We start from the raw sequence: 23,409 nt of genomic DNA, 5'->3' as shown, positions 1-23,409 counted from the left end.
TCTGTGTGATTATTTTAAATCAATCAATTTAAGCAACTATTTCGGGATAGTCTATAGACTTCAGTTTGCACATTTGTTTGAAGGAGAGCATTGAGTGAGATTGAGTGAGGGCTAATTTGCAGAACTGAAACATAATTGATCACAACAGGCAAGGTGCCCTGCAAGCAAAGTGGCAAATGCATTTCTCATTGCTCGCATTCCCCTATTGCAGAGCACAGCAAACAAGAGCAAGAGGCATTCTGTGTCAAGTTTTGGTAATAAAACGAAAAGGGCAAAAACATGAATAAAAGCAAACAACGCTTTTTATTTTTGGTACCAATGCTGGTTTCGTAGGAAGACTGGTAAACAGTTTCTGCAAGTACTCAACGTGATCCTCTCTTTAAATACACAAACATATCGCGGTTCAGAGGCACAAAATACAATATGAAAAGGAACTAGTGGGGACTGTTGAGGTTATGCAATCAAACCTACACTGAAAAAAAAATGACAAGCATTGATAACCACGCTTCCCATGTCAGTCCTATTTCACCATGCTTCCAAAAATCAAATGTTTACTAAAAAGTAACCTATTGCATCAGCCTGACAGACTGTCTGTGCTGCCATGAATTTTTATGGATCTACGATCAGTTCAAGCTCTTAAAATATTTATGGAACTATGGGAAAACCTGGAAAGAACTGATTCCGAATCAGCGAAGTGTCAAGATGCAGCAAAGCAGCTGAGCCCTCAGGCAATGTGACCACCTGTTACCCATAATGCTCCAACGTCAAGCACTGGGGCATGGTTGGGTAATCACAGCCTGAGGCGCAATACCACCCCTAGACTCATGTGCCTGGCCTCACTTACCCTAACAAGGGACAGTGTGCTAGATCACACATTCACATCACAAGGGTGAACAAGAATCATAAAGGGTAATAAAGCATACGGCAGTCCCAATACTGAGAGTGAGAAGATTGTTAGAGAGTCTATAAACATTCGGCTTTCATTTATGGTTGCATTTCTTTCTTAGTAACGTGTCTTTTGCTACTTAAAAACATTTAGATATTGACAGTAATAATAAATGTTTCTTGAGCACCAAATCAGCATATTAGAATGATACGTGACACTAAAAACTGGAGTGACGGCTGCTAAAAATTCAGCTTTGCCAACACAGAAATAAATTACAGATATAGATACAAGATATATTAAAATATATTAAAAAGAAAAAAGTTATTTTAAATTGTAACCTAATAGACTTGGTGAGAATAAGATAATTTAAATAAAATAAATAAATAAATAATTACTGAGCCCAAAACTTTTGAGCAATAGAATACATGAAACCATTAGTGTTTTTTTTTTTAACCATTTTAAAAATCACAGAGAATGGGAGGAGAAGGTTTTGAAAGAGCCAACAAAGCAGAACTGATTAGGTAACTGGTTAGTTTACTTACATTCCTCCAATAGTCACTGTAGCACATGTGCGCTCTGGGAAAGCCGGTACGCCACCCGTTACCATGGCACTGGTGGCAGCTCTGATGTAATCGACTGTGACATTAACCTGCAAAGACCAAACAAAATGGTTAAATCTCCAGCACAGCTGATGTAGGGCCAAGAAACGAGGCCTACGTACACAGACACACTATACGCCTGTCAGGGGCTCAGCTATGGAGATAAATTGACCATTGAATCCACACGTGAGGACACAGAGAACTGCACTGTAACCCTGTTTTATGATGTCGCATTAAACATGACAGAATTATGCCAAGAAAGAGCAACACATCAAACTCTGAATTTGATATCTTTGTACAGGATTGCAAATCAAGCGAAAAGCTGGCTGTAAAGGGGAAAAAAAATAGATTACAGGCCTTTCAGGGTGGACAAATTGCGTTAGGGCATCTAGTTTGGTGTGTGTGTGTGTGTGTGTGTGTGTGCACAAGCATGACTGTGGGCTACTTTCCAAGGTCACCCTGAGTCAGTGTGAATCATGTCAGGCTAGACCATAGATCTCCCCAGAGGAAGCCAAACCAAACATGAAAACTGTTTATCATGAAGCGAAAAAGAGGCGGGGACCAGTAACTATTTCGCTTGATGGCGACGGAGGCAAGCAGAAGGGAAGAGGATAACTAAAGCTGATTATTTCACACCAAACTGCTCCAGGTTAAGAAATCGACTCCATTTGTGTCAAACTCTCGCCGAGGTCATCGGATCATCCCGGAGGAGGCATCGCATTCGGCGTCTTCTTGTTAGCTCTGAGCAAATAAGAAGCAACGTTGAGATATTCAGAGATAGGAGGCTGTGATCTGGCCAATTTCGTTCAATCAGTTCAGAGCAAACAGAGGGTTGGAAGCTAATCTAAAGCTAAAATAGTAAGCCGGATCTCCCATCTGTCTTGACACGCAGGGGGGAAGATCAGTCATTAATCGGGATGGCACCAATAACAACCCAAGGACGAAGACTTCATCTGACCAAATGTCACACCCATGGTCCTCTGGGAGCGTGTGGATTGATTACACCCTGCTACAGAACGGATGAACATAATACATTAGTGCATGTGTGTAAAGTTTCTCACAGAAATGAGGCATGTGTCAAAGCACTCCCTTCAACAAAACACTTCCCACCTGCCCAGAGGCTGATGAGAGTGAACCATATGCTCAGGAACAATCAATTTCAGTTCGTGTATCTCTAAATTAAGCCGTGTCCTAGTAAACTTGGAGAGGAATCCTTATGTAATTCAAGATGATTTGTCCAACAATGAATCTGATGGCAAGCACACCAAATGGACATAAGACTATTTTTGCAACGCTTTAGCAAATGGGTCAAATCTACAGCTTAGAGGAAGTTCACAAAAAGTTTCACAAAAGATGATATTTTGAAGAATGCTGGTAATCAAACAGTTGATGGTCCCCATTGACTTCCACAGTTAGGATTGCCAGGTTTTTACAACAAAACCCGCCCAATTGTTACTCAAAATAGACCAAATCACATTTCAAGGGGGGGTCCCCCGGTTAAAAAAAAATATATAATTTATTTAAACAAAAGATCCAAATTATCACGTTATTGGGGTTGCTTAAACCCACAGACATGAAAAACAACCTGCAGCGAGCCCAATTCTGTGGGAAAACCACAGACTGGGTAACACTGTCCATAGTATCTATTTCCCTACTATGGAAGCCAATGGCTACCAACAACTGTTTGGTTCTTCAAAATATCTTCTTCTGTGTTCAATAAGAAAAACAAAACTCATACAGGTTTGGAATGACATGAGGGTGAGTAAATGATTTATTTTTGGGTGAACTATTCATTTAACAGTGGAAGGTGCTGACATTTAGACAAATGTATTGCCGTTCTGATCCATATGATATAATGTGAATGTAGATTTATGAAAACAGGAGAAAGAGCATGGAATTGCCAAACAAAATGAAATGCTGAAATCAGACAATTGTGAAATGGCAAAAGAAAGTTCCATACTCTGAATTAATTCCTAAAGTTGCATGCCTCCACTTCTGGAATTCAATGCATTTATCCCTCCAATTAATTTGCCTCAAAATGACAATGCAACTCAGTCTAATGGACATAATGGAAGTTCATTAGGTGAGGGAATCCTGTGGACACTCATTTTCTAACCCCAGGAGTTTAGCGTTTCATCAACAAATAAACCACAAAATGATTGCATTTTCATCCCCTCTTCTTCTACTCTCCAGTTCTCTCTTAGAAAGGCACAGACAGCTCTGCACCATTGGGCAGGAGTAATGAGCTTGGTGGAACGACAACATGCCCTTCTTAAGAAACACAAAGCGCCAACGATTCCCGCTCGTTCAGAAGAGCAAATGTGCTTATGAAGAAAGAGAAAATGAATGAGCAAGAGAAAGAAGAGGCCCATTTGGGAAGCAGATGACAGATTAAATGGGCTTTTAGAGTCATTTCTGAATAGAAAGATCTGACTGAAGGACAACAGCAATGGAGGGTTTCAGAGAAGCCCAGACAGAACCAGTAAGAAGAGAATGACGAAGACAGAAATGCTGCTAATGGCGAAGCATCCGTCAAAAAGTAGACAGGTCCACTGAAATGTCTGGGGGAAATGCAGAAAGATTGAGCTGGTGCATGTTCAGCAAGGATGCTTTCACACTTGGTTTGACTGCTTTGTCCAAACCAGACATGGATTCCACTGCCTCCCCCCGCTGGACTCTTTTCACATTGTACATCTGGGTTCAAACAGTGGCATGTGTGAATCATCAACGCGATAACCACCGTGAGTAATCAGATAACGAGTCAGGAAGAGAAGACTCACTGTTCATGTTTTCGACAGTATAGATTTATAACCAAAATTTATACACAAAAGCATGTGCATTTGTCTGCTACAGATGTATTGCATGAAATTCAATGTGAACTGCTCTCCAAATGCAAATTATCTGGAGACAAGCAGTTATAACAATGTGCGTGACTGGGAGCACACAAAGGCACAAATATACTACAGTTTACATTCATACCAACCGTGAACATTCAGAAGTGGTTTTATTAAACATAAATAAAATAAATACTCTGGAATCAATGCCAACAAATTGTGGATAAAAACACTTTGAGTCCATTCTTTATTATAATAATAATAATAATAATAATAATAATAAGTGATAAAATAAATATTATAATCATCTATTATTTTTATAACTGTCAGATTATTGTTATTGTTTTTATTACTGTTATGATTTATTGTATTAGCATCATTATACAATGTTTTTTATTCATTTTAACAACTACAGTTTATTATTATTATTATTATTATTATTATTATTATTGATTTGTATTTGAGCTAGTTATTAAACTAACAATACAAATATCATTAACAATACATTTGTTTATTATTATTACAAATTGTTGTTAGTTTTTATTATTATATCATTTTAACAATACATTTACCTATTATTATTATTGTTGTTGTTGATTTGTTTTATTGTAGTTATTGTTATAAAATTAATAGGGCCGGGACTCGATTAAAAAAATTAATCTAATTAATTAGAGCCTTTGTAATTAATTAATCGAAATTAATCGCATTTTAATCGCATATAAATATTTGACCTGAGAACAGTGAGAAGTTAGTTTTTTTTATATGGATTTTTAAATTTCCCATCCACAGGGCCAACCAAAGCGGTCTCATCAGCTTCTTTGTCCATGTTCACTGTGGTTTGTTTTTGTCTGTTTCTCAATATGCGTTCTTCAGCGATCTTGCGTCCTTGTGTTCTCGTTAACCGTCGAAGTTCAGTTCCAATTCTCAAGAACGCAAGTACAGAAGATGCATGAAAGTGCCCGGATATGTTCTTGAAACTGAGGATGCATTGAGTGCAGACTTAAGAGAATCGAGCCGTTAGAAATCGCAGAAAACGCTGTGGGCGGCCGGTGTACGGAAGCCTGTAAGCTTTAAAGTCGCTCTCACAAATACTTAACGGCTCTTCAAGTTGAAAGTAAACATTTATCGTTTTGTTTTGGTTAATTTTAATAAAGTTATAAGACCCGGAGAAAGTCTGCATTTTTATTGGCATATTAAAATGAATCTTAACAGTAAAACATAACGCTGTAAAATAAAACAATACAATTATATGAAAGTAATATCTATAATAGTATGAAATGTTTTAATAAGTTATGATATGACATTTTGTAATATTTATTGTTCATTGGCCGTTTCTTATGCTGAGACTATGCGGTCAGTTAAGCAGGAATGCAGTAAGTTACATCTCAATTCTCATAAGTGTGCGTTCTGTGTTCTCGCGTCCTTCCGAGTTCGTTCTTCCAAGGAAGCTTGCCAAGACTAGGGCTGGGTATCGTTCAAAAAATTTCGATATTGATACCGATACCTTGAGTTCGATACCGGTTCCTGAACGGTACTTTTTTTGATACCAGTTTTATAAAATCAGTTTTAATAAGATTACATTATCTGAAAAAACTATTTTTTTTAGCTTGTTGATATTTATACAGACTCAAAGTCCCATCTCCTGAGCCACTGCACAAAGGAACAAAATATATCCAACACAATAAATAAATAAATAATTTTAATAAAGTTCAAATTGTTTTCAGTTTACACATCTGTTAGGCTACGTTTACACTAGTGCATGTTCATTTTAAAACACATAGCTCAGACAGAATCATCATTTCTAGGTTGTTAAAGACTTCAAGAAATGTAAAACCGTCATCCACTTTCATAAGTGGGTGTTTTATTTTCTTTCACCACATGTTTTATTGTTATTAAATTCTGGTGTAGTATGTCTAATTATTTGAATGCATAAAAACAACTTAGTTTATTTAAATTTATTCTTAAAATAGCCTAATGAAATGTTTTATTTTTCCTCAGAAATTCTGTGTTCTGTATCTGGTTTTCAAATGAAGACATAAAACATTAATTTAATTTCTCTTTAAATTATTGAAAATCAAAGTTTATTTATTTTGGCAAAACAAAGGGAGGTTACTATTAAAATTAAAACATGGAATAACTGTTGTGTGATCATTACTAAAAAAAAAAAAAAAAAAGTTTTAATTTTAATAGTAGCCTAGTAGTAGCAGTATGTACTGTCTGCTGAACAATATTAATACCGTTAATATTAAAACCGAACTTTTATTTTGACGGGTTGCCTGGAATACCTTTACAGTTCTGTGTGTATATGAGATGAGTTAGTTTTACTCGAATCAAACGGTAAAATGCTCATGAAGTGACTTTCAGAGCAGGTCTGGAGATGTTGTTCATGTCCTCATTTAGAGAGGCGGCAGACGCTGAAATGACCGCGAACGTCACTCGAGCTTCAGTCTGTGTATAATAAACAAACCGCGCGATTTAAAGAGCGGACTGCTCCGTGCACTTTCGAAACGCTCTCGCGGAGGTCAAACACTGATCAATCTGCACGTCGCCGTTTCTAGTCAAACACAGCTAGTGATGCAGGCTTATTGGCTCACTGATGTGATGAGATTAACCCCTTAGGTATCGAAATTTGGTACCGAACGACAAGACGTTTTTCGATACTCGGTGGTATCGAGGCAATTCGGTCGGTGCCTAAAAAGCATCGAACTCGATACCCAGCCCTAGCCAAGACCGGTCTCCACGAACGCAAGTCCGTTCTGACGCTAGTTGGTGCTCCAGTATAATCGGTCCGCCGAAACTTTTTGCGTTATTTTTGTGTAATTAATTAATCAAAATTAACGCGTTAAAGTCCCGGCCCTAAAAATTAACAATGCAATTGTTAACAATTATACAATGTTTTTATTCATTTTAATAACTACAGTTTATTCTTATTTATTTTATTTGAACTAGTTATTAAACGAACAATACAAATATCATTAACAATACAATTGTTTTTTATTATTATTATTATTATTATTATTATTATTATTACTACTACAGCTACTATTATTATGTGGGGGCGGGGACAATTCCAAACTTGGATCACAAATGTACACTGGTCCACAGCAAAAGCTCTAGTGTGCAAACATCCTAAGCATACATGTGCATACTCTGATATGTAAACAGCCAAGCCTGCTCTCTGCAAGCTTAAGTCCCTGTGAGTGGAGTCTAATGCGGAGAGGGTAGGTGTAGTCAGGAAACTCTATAATGCATATCATGGATTAAAAGTGAGCTGTTAGTCTCACATGTCACTGTAATTCCCTCTAAAGCAGAAGTAGAGGGAAAAGATGAATGAAGTCTGCACAGCTCTGCCGCAGAAGCATCAATGTGCATCAGGGCATGTCCTTTTCCATATAAACCAACAAACTAATAAACAAAGCAGCACATACCTGGCTGGAACATACCTGCATAAACACAGACATCAAACGCTTGACACTGACATTCTACTCAGTTACTGTCTCTTGTTAACACCTCACATATACACACACACGAACGCTCACACCCATATAACAGGAGGCACTTTGAGCGGGCAGGATTATCCAAACGTGCTCTTTCCTGATAAGTGGATTAATGCAACATTTTCATTTGACTTTTTCGCTGAGGCAGAGACCCTCTACAGAGGCGCTACATAGAAAGTTAGCCAAATATAGCTTTGGATTATGTCACCAAGAAGTTCTGTTTCAATACCAAGAGGAGGAAATGCACTTCTCCACAGATTTTCCTCCATTACCCACTGCTAGTGAATGCCACTCATTCTCTCCATCCTTTCAAAAGAAGAAACATGATCTGAAATGGACGCCACGCTCCAGAGCTGTGGCTCACTGAGGCTTGGACGAGCTTTTCTACCTCCTTTCCTTTTATCTTCTCTTGCTGATTGTGCCGCTGAACTCTGATATTGATCACATACTCACAGAGATATAATGGGAGTTGACATTCGACCTCTTCTGAGACCTCTTTTTGAAGACAACAGCCATGTTAGAGTGACAGAATATGGATGCAACCTCAACGAATCTCCCAGAATCAGCTCAAGCTCTTCCACTAATACACTGGAAACAAAAGTCAGGTACTAAACTTTTGTGACCAGCTGTGATGCAGCCTGTAAAGAACGAATGGCATCTTAAATGCTAAATCAAAAGGTTCTGGGCATAAAATAGTGCCCTGATCTGGCAGAAATGAGTCATTAGATTTGTACTTTTTCAGCAACAAAACAATCAGTCTCTAACTTTGTCCCTATTTTATAGTTATGAACTTCTATAATTGCCCAGATTTGATTTCTCTTTTAAATAGTTGGAACATATAAAATGTTTTCCCCAGCAGTTGCCAGGGCAGCAGGATGCTAAAACGTGCTGCACCTCAGTACAAGGCCTCATACTCGCACCACATTGTGTCCTAGCAACAGCTAAAGGAATCCAACAAGAGACTGGTGCATTTTATTTAAAAATGTAATCAAAATTCATTGCTGTAACCACTGTGTCAACCATTATTCACAACAGTGCTGTGTTTCAATGACCACTGCATCAACTTTAGCATTTGGTCCACCTCAATATGGAATATCTGCTTGCAACCTACATTTTTCATGCAAAACCCCCCCCAAAAAAACAGAATATTTCTACTACTTTTAACTCAGAAGATTGAAGATGATTAACACTATACACTACTAATTTATATCAGAGCACTTCTGTGACACTTAATGAGCCAAAATTGGATCCTCAAGATGATTGCCGCAGTCTTGAGCTGGATAAATTCTGAATGAATTCAAACATTCCCACACTGTTTGCATTAATATGCAAACAGGCATCTTATCACGCAGAGCGTTGTATAAATCTGACTGTTGACTACCGCTGAGTGCATACACGGGAAATGCAAAATCTGATCTGAGATTAAACTCGTTGCTTTCCATTTCCCATCTCTAGTGTCAAGATATTCGCATGATTCCAGGTCAGTGAACCAGACTTCTGTAAAAAGCAGCAATAAAATATTGGTTTCTAAAGCAGCCTTACATTCATACAAGGATGATATAAAGCTGCATTAGTAATAAATGCATCTGGTGATCATTTATGAGAAAACGTCTGTGTGTGAGGAAATGTGCCGTCATATTTCTTTGGTGTTAAATCAAATGGGCCTTGCAAGCTGGGCTTTTCATTATTCTGCACATAAACAGTGAATTGTTTGGGTGAGAAGAGTCTTGAACAGACAATAAAGTGCAGCTATACAATCTGCCCATTATGCTTTAATGAGTCCCAATATGACAGAATTTTCAGAACATCCCACACCAGTTTATACCCTGCTGTCCCAATTAAAACGGCAACAACTTCTGATGCCAAGTATTTCTGTTTGTTATGAGGTGACACAGATGGAAACACTTCATGTTTTACATTTACTCCTGAAATCAAGTATTTTCAAAATACACATTCATGCTCTGGTTGTTAGTGATTCATCTGTGCATAATCCAGTGACTTTTTAATTGTTCAGGGTTAAAATGTTATAGTATACTCATGTCTATTGTTTATTCATGTTCATTCATAACATTAATTTAAAATGTATATTAAAATGATATATGCATTATGTATTGTAAATTTAACTAAATTAATATTTACTGTTAATCCAAATGATATAATAAAATATTTCTCTTCATGAGCTTTCATCAAAATGTAAACTGGGAACTACTTTTTTTCAGCAGAAGCCCTTTTTGATTTCAAATCTATCCCTTTAAGCATATGTCTCACTCTGACATTTTTTTAATATCCAAGTAATTCTCAATGAAAACATTTTTCTTCATTAACTTTGGGACACGATAAAGATGCAATAAGTAACTAATGTATGCAATAAATAACTAATAATACTGTTGGGAATAAGTATTGACATTATACTATATGGACTTCAACTATATGCACATATTTGTGTTAAAAACATCTCATTTCTCATGTTGAAGCTTTGTGCTGACATTGTGTTTTCCTCACACACAAAAAAAAAAAAAAAAAAAAAAAAAAGTGTAATTTGTGCCTCTGTGAATAAAGTCGCTCAGCTCAAGGTCTGTGTGGTCAATGTGTTCAGTGACTCCAAACAGAATACAGAAATTCAGAGAAAGAAAATAGAAAGAAAATATGACATGGACAGAAATACATATGGAAAGAAAACTTTTATACAGAAAAACTAAGGCATAAAGTCTCTTTGTGTGAGAAGGTCACAAAGTCTCTCACCTTCTTGCCAATGAGCTTCTTTCTCAAGAATTCCCGTGCCTCAAACATGTAAGGAATGTCGTAGAGTGGACGGAAACGCTTGTCTTTGTCCTTGTTCTTCTCCTATAGAGTCAGGCAGAATAGGGGAAAAGAGAAAGACAGACAGAGAAAAGTCAATATCACATAACAAATGAAAAATAGCCTTCTGTCCCAAACAGACACAACATTTAATCACTTCCTCAGAGTCTCATATGACTTCCTTCCAAAATGAGGTTCGAAGCTTCCTGTCTTCCACCCCCTCACCTTTCTTTCCAATTTTACCATTCTCTTAAAACCTAATATCCTTCTTTTTCCCACACAACCATGCTAATGTGTCAGGATTTGGAGATGACACGTCTCATTGTCTTGATCTCTTGGTGTTCCAGGCATGTGACTCCACATATGAAATACTCTCACTGCCACACACGTTGATATACTAGAAATAGAACCTCATTTGCATTTTTCATAAGAAAGGAAAAAGGGTTGTTATTTTCCCAGAGAAATGCCAAAAAACACTCAGTATGCTCAATATTCCAGGCTCCCACATCGCAGCTGAGGCCGTAACAGTATGAATTAACACACAATGCCACATTCGGAGAAACTCTACCTAAAATAGAAAATAAAAGTCGAGTTTGCGTTTTGGGGAGGAATGCTGTACAAATCCCTCCATCTTTTCAATGAATCAGTAGATTAAATTACCAAACAGGTAATGTGTCTCTCACTTGACGGTACCAAGATGGCGGCACGAACACATCGCGAGGCTCAGCGTCTTACCAGATTTAGGAAAATAGTGTTAATTTACCTGGTTATTTCACTCGTGTTCGCGCGATTCAGCTATGCGAACTACAGCTATACAAAACAGTCACTTTTGGACATCAACAAACAGTGTTCCAACATAGTTTTAGATCATCCTTTCGACTTCAGCGAACTCCCGCCGGAGCTACTGAGATCACCGCGGACAAGCGGATCACTCGTACCGGCCGGAAGTGCTCGGCGTCGAGACCGTAAACAAAGACGGGGAAAGCGTGGAGGGCTGCGTGCTAAGCTAAGGCTAAACCCACATCGACCAGCTCTGCCCAGCATCTTCCTTGCCAATGTACGGTCTCCGATGAACAAGATGGACGAACTAAAGATCTGGACCCTCACACAGAAATGGCTTATGGACTGTAATGTTATGTTCTTCACTGAAACATGGCTCTGCAACGATGTCCCAAACAGCGTGGTGCATATGGATGGACGCTCTCTCTTCAGGGCTGACAGAGTAGCAGCAACCTCTGGTAAAAACAAGGGTGGTGGAGTATGCATTTATGTAAATAAATCATGGTGCAAAGACTCAGTCATTGTTGATACCTACTGCTCTGCTGAGCTGGAGTTCCTGATTATCAAGTGCAGGCCATTCTATCTACCACGTGAGTTTACTTGCATTGTTGCTGCTGCAGTTTATGTACCTCCGGACGCTAATGCTAACGTGGCTATGAAAGAACTTTGTGCTGCTATTAGCAAATTACAAACCCTGCACCCGGATGGAGCCTTTATCGTTGCTGGGGACTTCAATCACTGCACTTTTAGATCTGTTCTCCCTAAATTTCATCAAAATGTCTCCTGCACTACAAGGGGACATAAAACATTGGACCACGTTTATACTAATGTGAGTGATGCCTACAAAGTCACACCCCTCCCCCACCTGGGTCAGTCTGATCACCTCTCTTTGTTCCTGCTCCCCAAGTATACCCCAGTCATCAAACGTGTGAAACCTACAATAAGGACTGCTAAAATCTGGCTGGAAGGTGCTGACTCCACTCTTCAACATCAATTCCAGCACACAGACTGGAGTGAGTTTGCTGTCCAGGCCACCACAAACTCTCAGATTAACATTGACATTTATACCAACTCTGTCATGGAGCACATCAACAGCTGTGTGAGCAGAGTGACCACACACAAAAAAATAAAAATTTTCCCCAATCAGAAGCCCTGGATGAACAGAGAGGTTCGCCTCCTGCTCAAAGCAAGAGATGCAGCCTTCAGGTCCGGAGACCAGGAGGCTTACAGCTCAGCCAGAGCCAACCTGAGGAAGGGTATCTGCCAGGCCAAACACACACACAAACAGAAGATTGAAGAACACTTCAATTCTTCAGACCCCCGGCGTATGTGGCAAGGCATACAATCTATCACAGATTACAAACCACCTAACTCTGTGCCCCCTCCAGCTCTGCCTCCCTCCCAGACGAGCTCAATCACTTTTATGCTCGTTTTGATCAAAATAATAAGGAGATCTCACTCAAAGCTGAGCATCAACCCAGTGAACTGCCTCTCACACTCTCCACATCAGATGTCTACTCCACTCTGCGTAAGGTGAATGCACGGAAGGCAGCTGGCCCTGATGGAATACCTGGTCGTGTGCTTAAAGCCTGTGCGGAGCAGCTAGCTGGGGTCTTCACGGACATTTTCAATCTGTCCCTGGCCCAAACAACTGTCCCCACTATCTTCAAAACCTCCACCATCGTACCAGTACCGAAACATTCCACTGCCTCGGTCCCTAACGACTTCCGTCCTGTTGCACTCACCCCCATCATTGCCAAGTGTTTTGAGAAACTGGTTGCATCCCACTTAAAATCCTGTCTCCCTGCTACACTAGACCCATTCCAATTTGCCTATCGCCACAATAGGTCAACAGAGGACGCCATCTCAACAGCACTTCACTCTGCCCTCACCCACCTGGACAGTCAAAACACACATGTGAGAATGCTGTTCATAGACTTCAGTTCTGCATTTAATACAGTAATCCCCTCCAAGCTGATCTCCAAGCTCAGCCAGCTTGGAATCAGCACACCCATCTGCAATTGGATTCTAGATTTTCTGACTAACAGACCTCAGTCCGTTAAGTTAGATAACCTCTCCTCCTCCATCATCACCCTGAACACCGGCGTGCCACAGGGCTGCGTACTGAGCCCTCTCCTGTACTCCCTCTTCACCCATGACTGTGTTCCTGTTTATGGCTCCAACACCATAATTAAATTTGCAGATGACACCACGGTGGTAGGTCTGATCAAGGATGACGATGAATCAGCCTACAGGGATGAGGTGCAGCACCTAGCTGTGTGGTGTGCCACCAACAATCTACAGCTAAACACCCAGAAGACAAAGGAGATCATTGTGGACTTCAGGCGGACTAGGAGTCATGCACACACACCCATCTACATCAACGGAGCTGTAGTGGAGCGTGTGTCGAGTTTCAAGTTCCTTGGCATCCACATCTCTGATGACCTCATCTGGTCCCATAACACCTCCACTCTGGTCAAAAAGGCACAGCAGCGCCTTTAATTCTTAAGGAGCCTTAAGAAAGTTCACCTGAATCCCAGGATCCTTGTGGAATTCTACCGCTGTACCATTGAGAGCATACTCACGAACTGCATCTCAGTATGGTACAGCAATTGCTCCGCATCTGACCGCAAAGCACTCCAGCGGGTGGTGAAAACTGCTCAACGGATCACCGGCACCCAGTTAACTTCCATTGAGAACATTTATTATAAGCGCTGTCTGGGCAGGGCAAGAAACATCAAGGATGCCTCTCACCCTAACCATGGACTTTTCACCCTCCTTCCATCCGGCAGGCGTTACAGGTGCCTACGCTCTCGCACTAGTAGGCTCAGGAAGAGCTTCTTCCCCGAGGCTGTGACACTTCTGAACGCCACACCACTAATCTAACTCCTGCACCTGCTTATTATTACTGCACTGGTCACAGTACTTTACACACATGCATTTGCACTACTCATATTTTGCACAGACTGCACATTGTTAAAGTTATTACAATATAAACTGTATAAAGTTGTTACTATACAAAGCACAGTAAACTTTCTATAAAATATTGCACTACTGCTATTTTGCATAGAATACATTGTTCTATCAATATTTTGCACACTCATCCAGCTGTATTTATTTATTACCACTGTTCTCACGTTTCTGCTGTTCATAATGTATATAATCCTACATTGCTCTGTTCATAATGTACATACAATCCCTACATTACATTCCTATTTATATTCTGTATATACTCTGCTCAATACTGTATATAGCAATTCCACTGTACATTCTGTAAATCATATCTTCATTTACTCTGCACTTATATGTATATAAAACACTATATTCTTGCACTTCTGGTTAGATGCTAACTGCATTTCATTAGCTCTGTACTTGTACTCTGCATAAATGACAATAAAGTTGAATCTAATCTAATCTAAATTTGTGCTTAAAAGTGAAGCAGCGGGCTCTTTGATCGCCCCCTGGTGGCTGGCTTCAGTACAGGTCATAAACCCCGCCCTCTCCATGTAAACGAATGGGACTTCAGTCAAAATAATAAAAATAAATTACACTTCCAATACAATTTTACGAAATATGGTTTTGGTCATTTAAGGTAGCGGTCATCATGCTGATATATGTTCAATTGTTCGTTTTTGTGATAAGTTTGAGTTTAGCTAGTAATTTGATGCTATAAAAACGGGGTGTGTCGTTATGGTTGATTGGGTCTGGGGGAGTTTGATACCGCGGCTCCACCTCATGACTCTACTGCGCAGACTCTGGCTCCAAACGAATCTCTACTGCGCAGACTCTGGTTCCAAATGACGTCATTTACTCAAGATGGCAGCTGAGATGTATTCGCTTCACTTGTCTATAGTGGAAGGAAGCGGAGGTGCGTCGTCCATCTTTTTTTACACTCTATGGACCAAACCCAATCCAATTCGCTCATGATTCAGACTGATTTAGTTCAGAGCCAGTCTACCTAAAATAGAAATTAAAAGTTGATTTTGTGTTTTGGGAAGGAACACTGAACAAATCACTTCATCTTTTCAAAGGATCAGTAGATCCAGTTAACAACCCCAGTCTTATTAGCTCATGATTTGGACTGTTTTAGTTCTTAAGATTCAATGATTAAGTCTCAGCAGTTAACAGCTTGGACAAGAGAAAAATTACTAGGGAATATAAACTTATTTCAGAAAGCTATTGCATGGCATCAAAAGACCTAAAACAAAGCACAAGTCACTTAGACTGTTTTTATGGTGCTTTATGTAATTTATGGTGCTTTATGTAATTGCATAAACTAGAGATAGACAACTAACAACGCAGCCAGGATGAGGCATAGCTCGTGGGAGAGTTGGGAGAGATCGGTCTGTTAACCCTAAGGACCAAATTTTACAGCGAATAAAAGCATATTGACTTAAAAAGCTTAAATCTCAACCATTTTTAAATCCTCATGCTCTGATTCCAGCAAACGTTTATCTGCGCTGCAAATAACTCATCATCTGTGCCCATGTGGTCTGATATTCGGTATGAAATAAAACCGTATCGACCACCCACTTTTGAGAGTAAGACATTGCATTTAATGTGGCGAGACATCTCTTCTGATGGAGGAGCTTTCGTGATGGCTAAAGAACTGTGCCGATGGAATATAATACAGACAGAAACCCCTGACGGTGAAAGAGAGGACAACCCATTTTCAGTCTGCCTATAAATATCCACAACAATTCCTTCCCCCCCCGAGCAAGAAAAGCAGAGGGAGTCCATGCAGTCTTGCGTTAGTGTGCGTTTTTTGTGTAAGTGCAGGTAAGAGGGCAAGCATTCGGGGTATTGCTAGTCGATCATGAATGTCAGCAAGCATGTTATACACACAAATACAGTAATCTGTGCTTTTGTTTTAAATATGAGCAGGCTAAAACCGTATGATATTTAACCCGTGTGATAGGGTTAAGGTACTAATTGAAGCAGTAGCATGAAAGCTCCATATGTCAATGATAAAACACTCAGGATCAAGGAAGGAATTAATCTCATTATGTCCACTAAACAGCTGTAATGCTGCTGAATAGTGAAATCAGCACACAACAAAAAGCTCCATGTCAATTGTTGAGATAAAAAGTCTTTGTCATTGTATTGGGCAAATCAAGTGTGTTCTGCGAAGACACAGCAGGCTGATTACTGAACCGTGTGAGAAGAAATGAGGATTTCTGCACCTGGCTGACATGCTGATGTTTGCCTGTTACTGGCTCTTAAAAATGACGGTTTGGCTGCATGCAATGAACGCAAGAACGGTTTCATTCTGCAAGGGCTAACAGGACAGAACAAGACATAATCAGGTATTATAAGCAAAATAATCATGTGTTAAAACATGAAGGAACAGTGACAAACTGACCTAGTATTACACTAGTTATCTCAATTTAAATTCTGTCACTGTTCTAAACCTTATGATTGTCTTTCAGAAGGTCTGCTTTCAAAATGGAGACTGAGGCTGTTGATCTCCGTAAATGCACCATAAAATAGTTGTAAGTCTATATCTAACAGTCAAATCTTCTCCTCCACCATAGTTTTCCAATATCATTCACTTCAAACCCAAAGTTAAGTTAACACTTCGTATAGGGACAAATTCTCACTATTAACTAGTTGCTTATTAGCAATCAATTTATTAACTTATTGGCTGTTTATAAGTACTTAGACACATTCTGCATGGCCATATTCTACATCCCTAATCCTACCCAAAAACCTGAACATAACTACCTTACTATTAATTAGCAGCCAATTAGGAGTTTACCAAGGCAAAATTCCCAGTTAATGGTTTGTTAACGGCAAGAATTGGACCTTAAAACGAAGTGCAACCAAAGTTACTATTTATGAATGAATATTTCATGACAAAAAACACCATCTTGAGAAATATTTCAAACATTTTAAAAATAATGCAAAAATAATGTAACCTGCAAGAAACTTTTGTTCAAAACAGTATAAAAGTTTTTCAGAGCTTTAGGAAAGATTTTTCATTTTCAATATCTTCCACAACTTACTGACCCTAGTACGGCTTCAAAAGACTCACATAATATTGTGCATATCATATGAAATACCTGAAATTTTTATGGTGATTTTTGGAACTGGATAATTCCAGTCCCCATTTAAAAAAATATATATTTCCGCAATATTTCCTCTTAAACATTTGGAACAGAATGACGGTGAGTAATGACAATTTAATTTTTGAAAAGAGCATGTGTGCATGATGTATTATTTAAGAGGGACTTGTCGTTCAACACACTTCAACTCCTGAACTTTAATCTCTCACACACACCTTTCTCACATACATCGATTTCTTTGTCTCGTACCTATACGCACCACTCGCATTTTCATTCCTGCTTCTCGCTCTCTTTTTCTCATTAGCCAATCTCATTATCTTCAGGTGATAAATGGCCCAAGGATTGGATGTGACTCTGAAGCAGAGAGAGAGTGAAGAGCTCTCGCCACCATCAGGCCTAAGGGTCCTGAGACCTCATAGGAGCTCCTCAATCAGAGAACAACCAATAACACCCTCAGCAAAGTCTGCTTAACAGGAAGCCAGTCACTGCTTGGCACAGATGTCCAAAATGAACCTGTTAATGGGATATTTCACCTAAAAAAGAAATTTTTAATTTTTCTTCATTTACTTATGTCTTTCAAACCTGTATGACTTTAAGAAGACAAAATATATTCTGCAGAACATTTCAACTTTATGGAAGACTGTTTCCGCCACTGAATAAAAGATTAAAAAGGTAATTGAATCGGAATCAGAATGAGCTTTATTGCCAGGTATGTTTACACATACAAGGTATTTGTTTTCGTGACAGAAGCTTCTGCAGTGCAACAGGATGACAATGACAGAACAAAAAACATAGATAAAAGAATTAAAAAAAAGAAATAGAACAAGTAAATAGGGAGTAACACTATACAAATTTACAGTTGTACGTACAGGTGCAATACAATAGAGAGTTTTGTAAGTACAGGTATTGTGCAAATTCGAAATGTGAACTAAGTGTGTATTAGATAAATAAGTATATAAGTGTATAATAGTGTTGTGTGTTCCACAATTATTGTCAAGTGTTCATGAGATGGATTGCCTGGGGGAAGAAACCGTTCCTGTGCCTGGCCGTTCTGGTGCTCAGAGCTCTGTAGCGTCACCCAGACAGTAACAGTTCAAAGAGGGAGTGTGTGCTGGATGTGAGGGGCCCAGAGTGATTTTGCCAGCCCTTTTGCTCACTCTGGATGAGTACAGTTCTTGTAGGAGTGTACCAATGAATCGCTCAGCAGTCCGGACTACCCTCTGTAGTCTTCGGAGTTCAGATTTGGTAGCTGAGCTGAGCAAGACCGTTATTGAAGTGCAGAGGAAGGATTCGATGATGGCAGAGTAGAACTGTTTCAGCAGCTCCTGTGGCAGGTTGAACTTCCTCAGCTGGTGAAGGAAGTACAACCTCTGCTGGGCTTTTTAACAATGGAGTCTATGTGAATGTCCCACTTCAAGTCCTGGGAGATGGTGGTGCCCAGGAATCTGAATGACTCCACTGTCGTTACAGTGCTGTCCATGATGGTGAGTGGGGGGAGTTTCTCCTGAAGTCCACAATCATCTCCACCGTTCTGAGCGTGTTGAGGTTATTAAGACTGCGCCAGACAGCCAGCTCCTTAACCTCCTGTCTGTAAGCAGACTCGTCACCGTCCTGAATGAGGCCGATGAGTGTGGTGTTGTCTGCAAACTTCTGGAGCTTGACAGAGGGGGTCTTTAGATGTGCAGTTGCTGGTTTAGAGGGAGAAGAGCAGTGGGGAGATAAGACAGCCCAGAGGAGCTCCAGTGCTAATTGTACGGGTGCTGGATGTGTATTTTCCCAGCCTCACTAGCTGCTGCCTGTCTGTCAGGAAGCTGGTGATCCGGAGGTGGGCACGGAGAGCTGAGTTAGTTTGGGCAGGAGGTTTGGAATGATAGTGTTAAAGGCCGAGCTGAAGTCCACAAACAGGATCCTCACATAGGTCCTTGGTCTGTCTAGATGTTGCTGAACATACTGCAGTCCCATGTTGACTGTATCGTTCAGAGACCTGTTTGCTCTGTAGGCAAACTGAAGAGGATCCAGTAAGGGTCCAGTAATGTCCTTCAGGTGGGCCAGCACCAGTTTTTCAAATGATTTCATGACCACAGACGTTACAGCCACAGGCCTGTAGTCATTTAGTCCTGTAATTTTGGATTTCTTTGGGATAGGGATGGAGCATTTGAAGCATGAAGGGACTTCGCACAGCTCCAGTGATCTGTTGAAGATCTGTGTGAAGGTGGGGACCAGCTGGTCAGCACAGGATTTCAGACAGGTTGGTGTGACACCATCTGGGCCTGGTGCTTTCTTCCTCTTCTGCTTCCAAAAGACCTGGCGCAGATCGACTTCACTGATCTGAAGTGTAGGTGTGGGGGAGAGGGGTTTGCAGGAGGTGTGAATGGTTGTGTGGAGAGGTGTTCAGGGCGGGTGTGGGGAGTTTTCAAACCTGCAGTGGAACTCATTCAGATCGTCTGCCATTTGTTGATTCTCCACAGTGCTGGGGGATGGTGTCTTGTAGTTGATCTCTTTCAGACCTTTCCACACTGATGCTGAGTCGCTGGAAGTAAACTGAATCCTTAGTTTGTATTTGGCCTGTTTATACAAGACTTTGTCCCCCTTCCTGTAGGCATCTTCTTTGGCCTGACGGAGCTGTCATTCAGTTTTGCAGTGAACCAAGGTTTGTCGTTGTTGCAGGTTAAATGAGTCCTGTTAGGAATGCACACATCTTCACAGAAACTGATATAAGAGGTTACAGTCTCTGTAAAACCCGCTTTGTTTAATTAGTCCATCTTTTAACAGTCCTTAATACGGGTTTAGCTGATTTCAGTTTCTACCTGTAGGTTGGTATAAGATGAATCAAACAGTGGGAGTCCTAAACCTGCCCGTGGGACAGAGTGATATGCATCTTTTATTGCTGTGTAACAGTGATCCAATATTACGGTCTCTGGTGGGACATGCTGTCTGTATTTTGGCAGTTCACGGGAGAGATTTGCTTTATTAAAGTCCCTGAGAATGATTAAAACCAGGCTCACGTGCGCTTGATGTAAAAGCATGTCTCATTGATGTAAAAGCATGTCCCTCTGCCGCGCGGTTTCCCCGTTCTGCGTCGCTGTCCACTCTAAACAGTTGAAAACTCTGCAGATGAAGCAAGCTGTCTGAAATGGCATCGTTCAGCCAGGTTTCAGTGAAACACAGAGCAGCAGAGTGTGAGAAATCCTTATTTGTCCGGGAGAGCAGGAGAAGTTTGTATGTTTTGTTGGGTAGAGAGCGGAGATTCGCCAGATGGATGCTAGGCAACGGCATTCAAAATCTGCGTTGTCTGAGCTCCCCCGGTCTGTGCGTCCTGCGTTTGATCAGCGCCACCGCTCCGCCGACTACAATGTCCAGCAAAACATCAGGATAATCGAAAACGGTGAAATATTGGGTGGTGTGTGCTGCCGAATTGTCTCTGGTGAAACTGATTGCAGTGATATAACTAAGAGACAGGACAAACTAACAAAAACAACTGCGGCCAAAGCCACAGAGGCTGCCATGAGCCATCTTATGAATCTTATTGCGACTTTTTCTTCTCAGAATTGCGAGTTTATATCTCGCAATTGTGACTTTATAAATTGTAATTCTGACTTTAACGCGTAATTGTGAGTTTATCTCTCGCAATTCTAACTTTATAACTCGTGTTATCATGAGAGAAAGTCACAACCTTTTTTATTTTTTTTATTCAGTGGCGGGAAAGTGTTTCCATAGTTTGTTGATATAAAAAAAGTCCTTTGTATAAAAAAATGGAATAAAGACATTTTCAAGACATTGATGTTTTGCAGGACACTGAGGAAGTACATTTTATTTTTTTTGGAGAATTAGCCCTTCAAACAAACAAGAGCCTCACTAATTCATTTGTTAATGTTTTGAGAAAAGAAAGTTAATAATAATGTGGGGGGGGGGGGATTAAACAGAAAACAAGAAAATAGAGTCAAAGCTCCATTTCCCACTCAGTTTGTTAATGTTCTAGATGTCATTTTGCACATGCAAATTGTTAATTAAGCATACCCTTTTAGATTTCCATTAGATTGCCATTATTGGAAGATAATACTCAGAGAATATCACTTAAGTAAAAGATTTGTTTTTGCACTTAAAGCAATTGAACATTTGAAGCATTATGGAGTGACACCTTAAGGAAGAACAGTAGAGCTGCATATTGAATGCCATTCTAGATTTAGCTCTATGTAAAAACAACTAAAACTGATTTTACGCCTTAATCTTATGTTTTGCACAATGCATTCATCAAATATTGCATTTTTCCTTTCATCTTGTGCAAACAGCTGATGTTTTTCAGAGGTAATTAACAGCATGTTATAGAAGCTTAATTTGTATCTAATTCATATGCATTCCTGTAATCAACCTTCCCAAACCTTAACAAGTAAAACCTTACAACAGATTAAGCTGTTCTATTCAACTATAGTAGATTTGATCAATGCAGAAAAAGCAGAAGTCTAAATTTAAACATGATTCAAACCTCTTAATCATCAAGAATGATGGACCTTGAATGACGCAAAAAAAAAATAGCAGCAATTTTTAAGTAACGATTAACGAGTGGTGCATGTCAAGAGCATAACTGAGGTGAAAACCTTTCAGCCTCTCACGTAAGATCGCATAAGTCTCACACGACAGCCAGGAATAGAGTATTATGACCCTCAGCATCAGTCATGAGAGTTGCAATGAGCAATTTAAACTCATACAGCTGCATCACAGATGCCTTAGAAAAATAATCAGCATTTAAGACTGAAATTACAATGCCCTCTTAAAATAAATCAGCAGTGACGAACAACAGTGACGCATGGAGAAACGAAATGATAAAATGAGAAATGGAGGACACTGGGAGAGAGAGAGAGAGAGAGAGAGAGAGAGAGAAAAAAAAAAAGCGGAGGACAAACAATTGAGACGATCTTTGAAAGCAGAGGTATCAAAATAAATATAGTTACAGGTATGTCTACATGTACACATATGCAAACATATATGAATGTACTACATATATGCATGCTCCAGGAAGTAGCAATGGGCCTAAGACAACATGCATTACACATTCCTCTGGCCAACTATTAACATCATAATGTTAAATTCATTACCCTTCAAAACTTTGGGGTTGGTAATATTTTTTACTGCTACATTTAATTGATTAAAAAAAATTCAGTAAAACAGTAACATTGTGAAATAATATTACAATATAGAGTTGACATTTTTAAATAGATAATTAAGTTAATAGATGACTACCTTGATATTTCAATATATAATATTTTAACATGTAATTTATACCCGTTATGGCAAAGCTGAGTTTTTAGCAGCCATTAGGCCAGTTTTTATTGTCACATGATGCTTCAGAAATCATTCTAATATGTTGATTTGGTGACTGGTAGAATTTTAATACAAATATTTTGTAACATCAAAATTGCTGTTATCTTTACTGTTTTTTTTGTAGGTATACACTTTTTTTTTTTTCTTTTTTTTGAAAGAACATGATTTGAGGTATGTGGCAACTCATGTCTGACCTTGCCTAGGGCACCCATGTGAGTCACGCTTAACTTGTATTGAACCCAGAACATTCCATTAAAATAAATAAAATTCTGGTTTACAACATCCATGGGTCATTACTCTCAAATGATTGGAAGGAAGTTCGCTAGAATTCCAAGAGTCAAGCGATCCTGAGGCAAAGCAGAGTCGTCTGCAAGAAAAAGCCTGACCAACCAAGTGTGAGATGAGCCATGGAACCATACAGTGATCCCAGACAGAGGCCACAGGACACACACACACACACAAACACATGCCTTCAGCAAACAGGCACAGCCGATACACAAACTATGAAACGAGACAATGTGGCATCAGACGAATTACATTCTGAACACACACTCAGAACACAAACACACTGAGCAAGGTGACAGCAAATGACACGGAAGAGTAATTCAATGACCGATACATTGCATATTG

The 23,409-nt window shown here is 39.6% G+C and overlaps 1 protein-coding gene across 1 annotated transcript in view; it reads right to left on the bottom strand.

Annotated features, from left to right (window-relative positions):
- The window catches only part of LOC306858201 (staphylococcal nuclease domain-containing protein 1), a 189,156-nt gene that overhangs the window by 128,517 nt on the left and 37,230 nt on the right, over nt 1–23,409 (bottom strand). Inside the window, exons 11-12 of the mRNA XM_079398624.1 lie at nt 10,559–10,660; nt 1,429–1,535 (exon numbers count right to left, since the gene is read on the bottom strand). Coding sequence (XP_079254750.1) covers nt 1,429–1,535; nt 10,559–10,660 — 209 coding nt within the window. The remainder of the gene's footprint in view (nt 1–1,428; nt 1,536–10,558; nt 10,661–23,409) is intronic.

Source organism: Barbus barbus, assembly GCF_936440315.1.
Source record: "Barbus barbus genome assembly, chromosome: 39".
Taxonomy (NCBI): Eukaryota; Metazoa; Chordata; class Actinopteri; order Cypriniformes; family Cyprinidae; genus Barbus; species Barbus barbus.
Note: the sequence above shows the minus strand (reverse complement) of the source record. Positions and strands in the feature narration are given on the sequence as shown.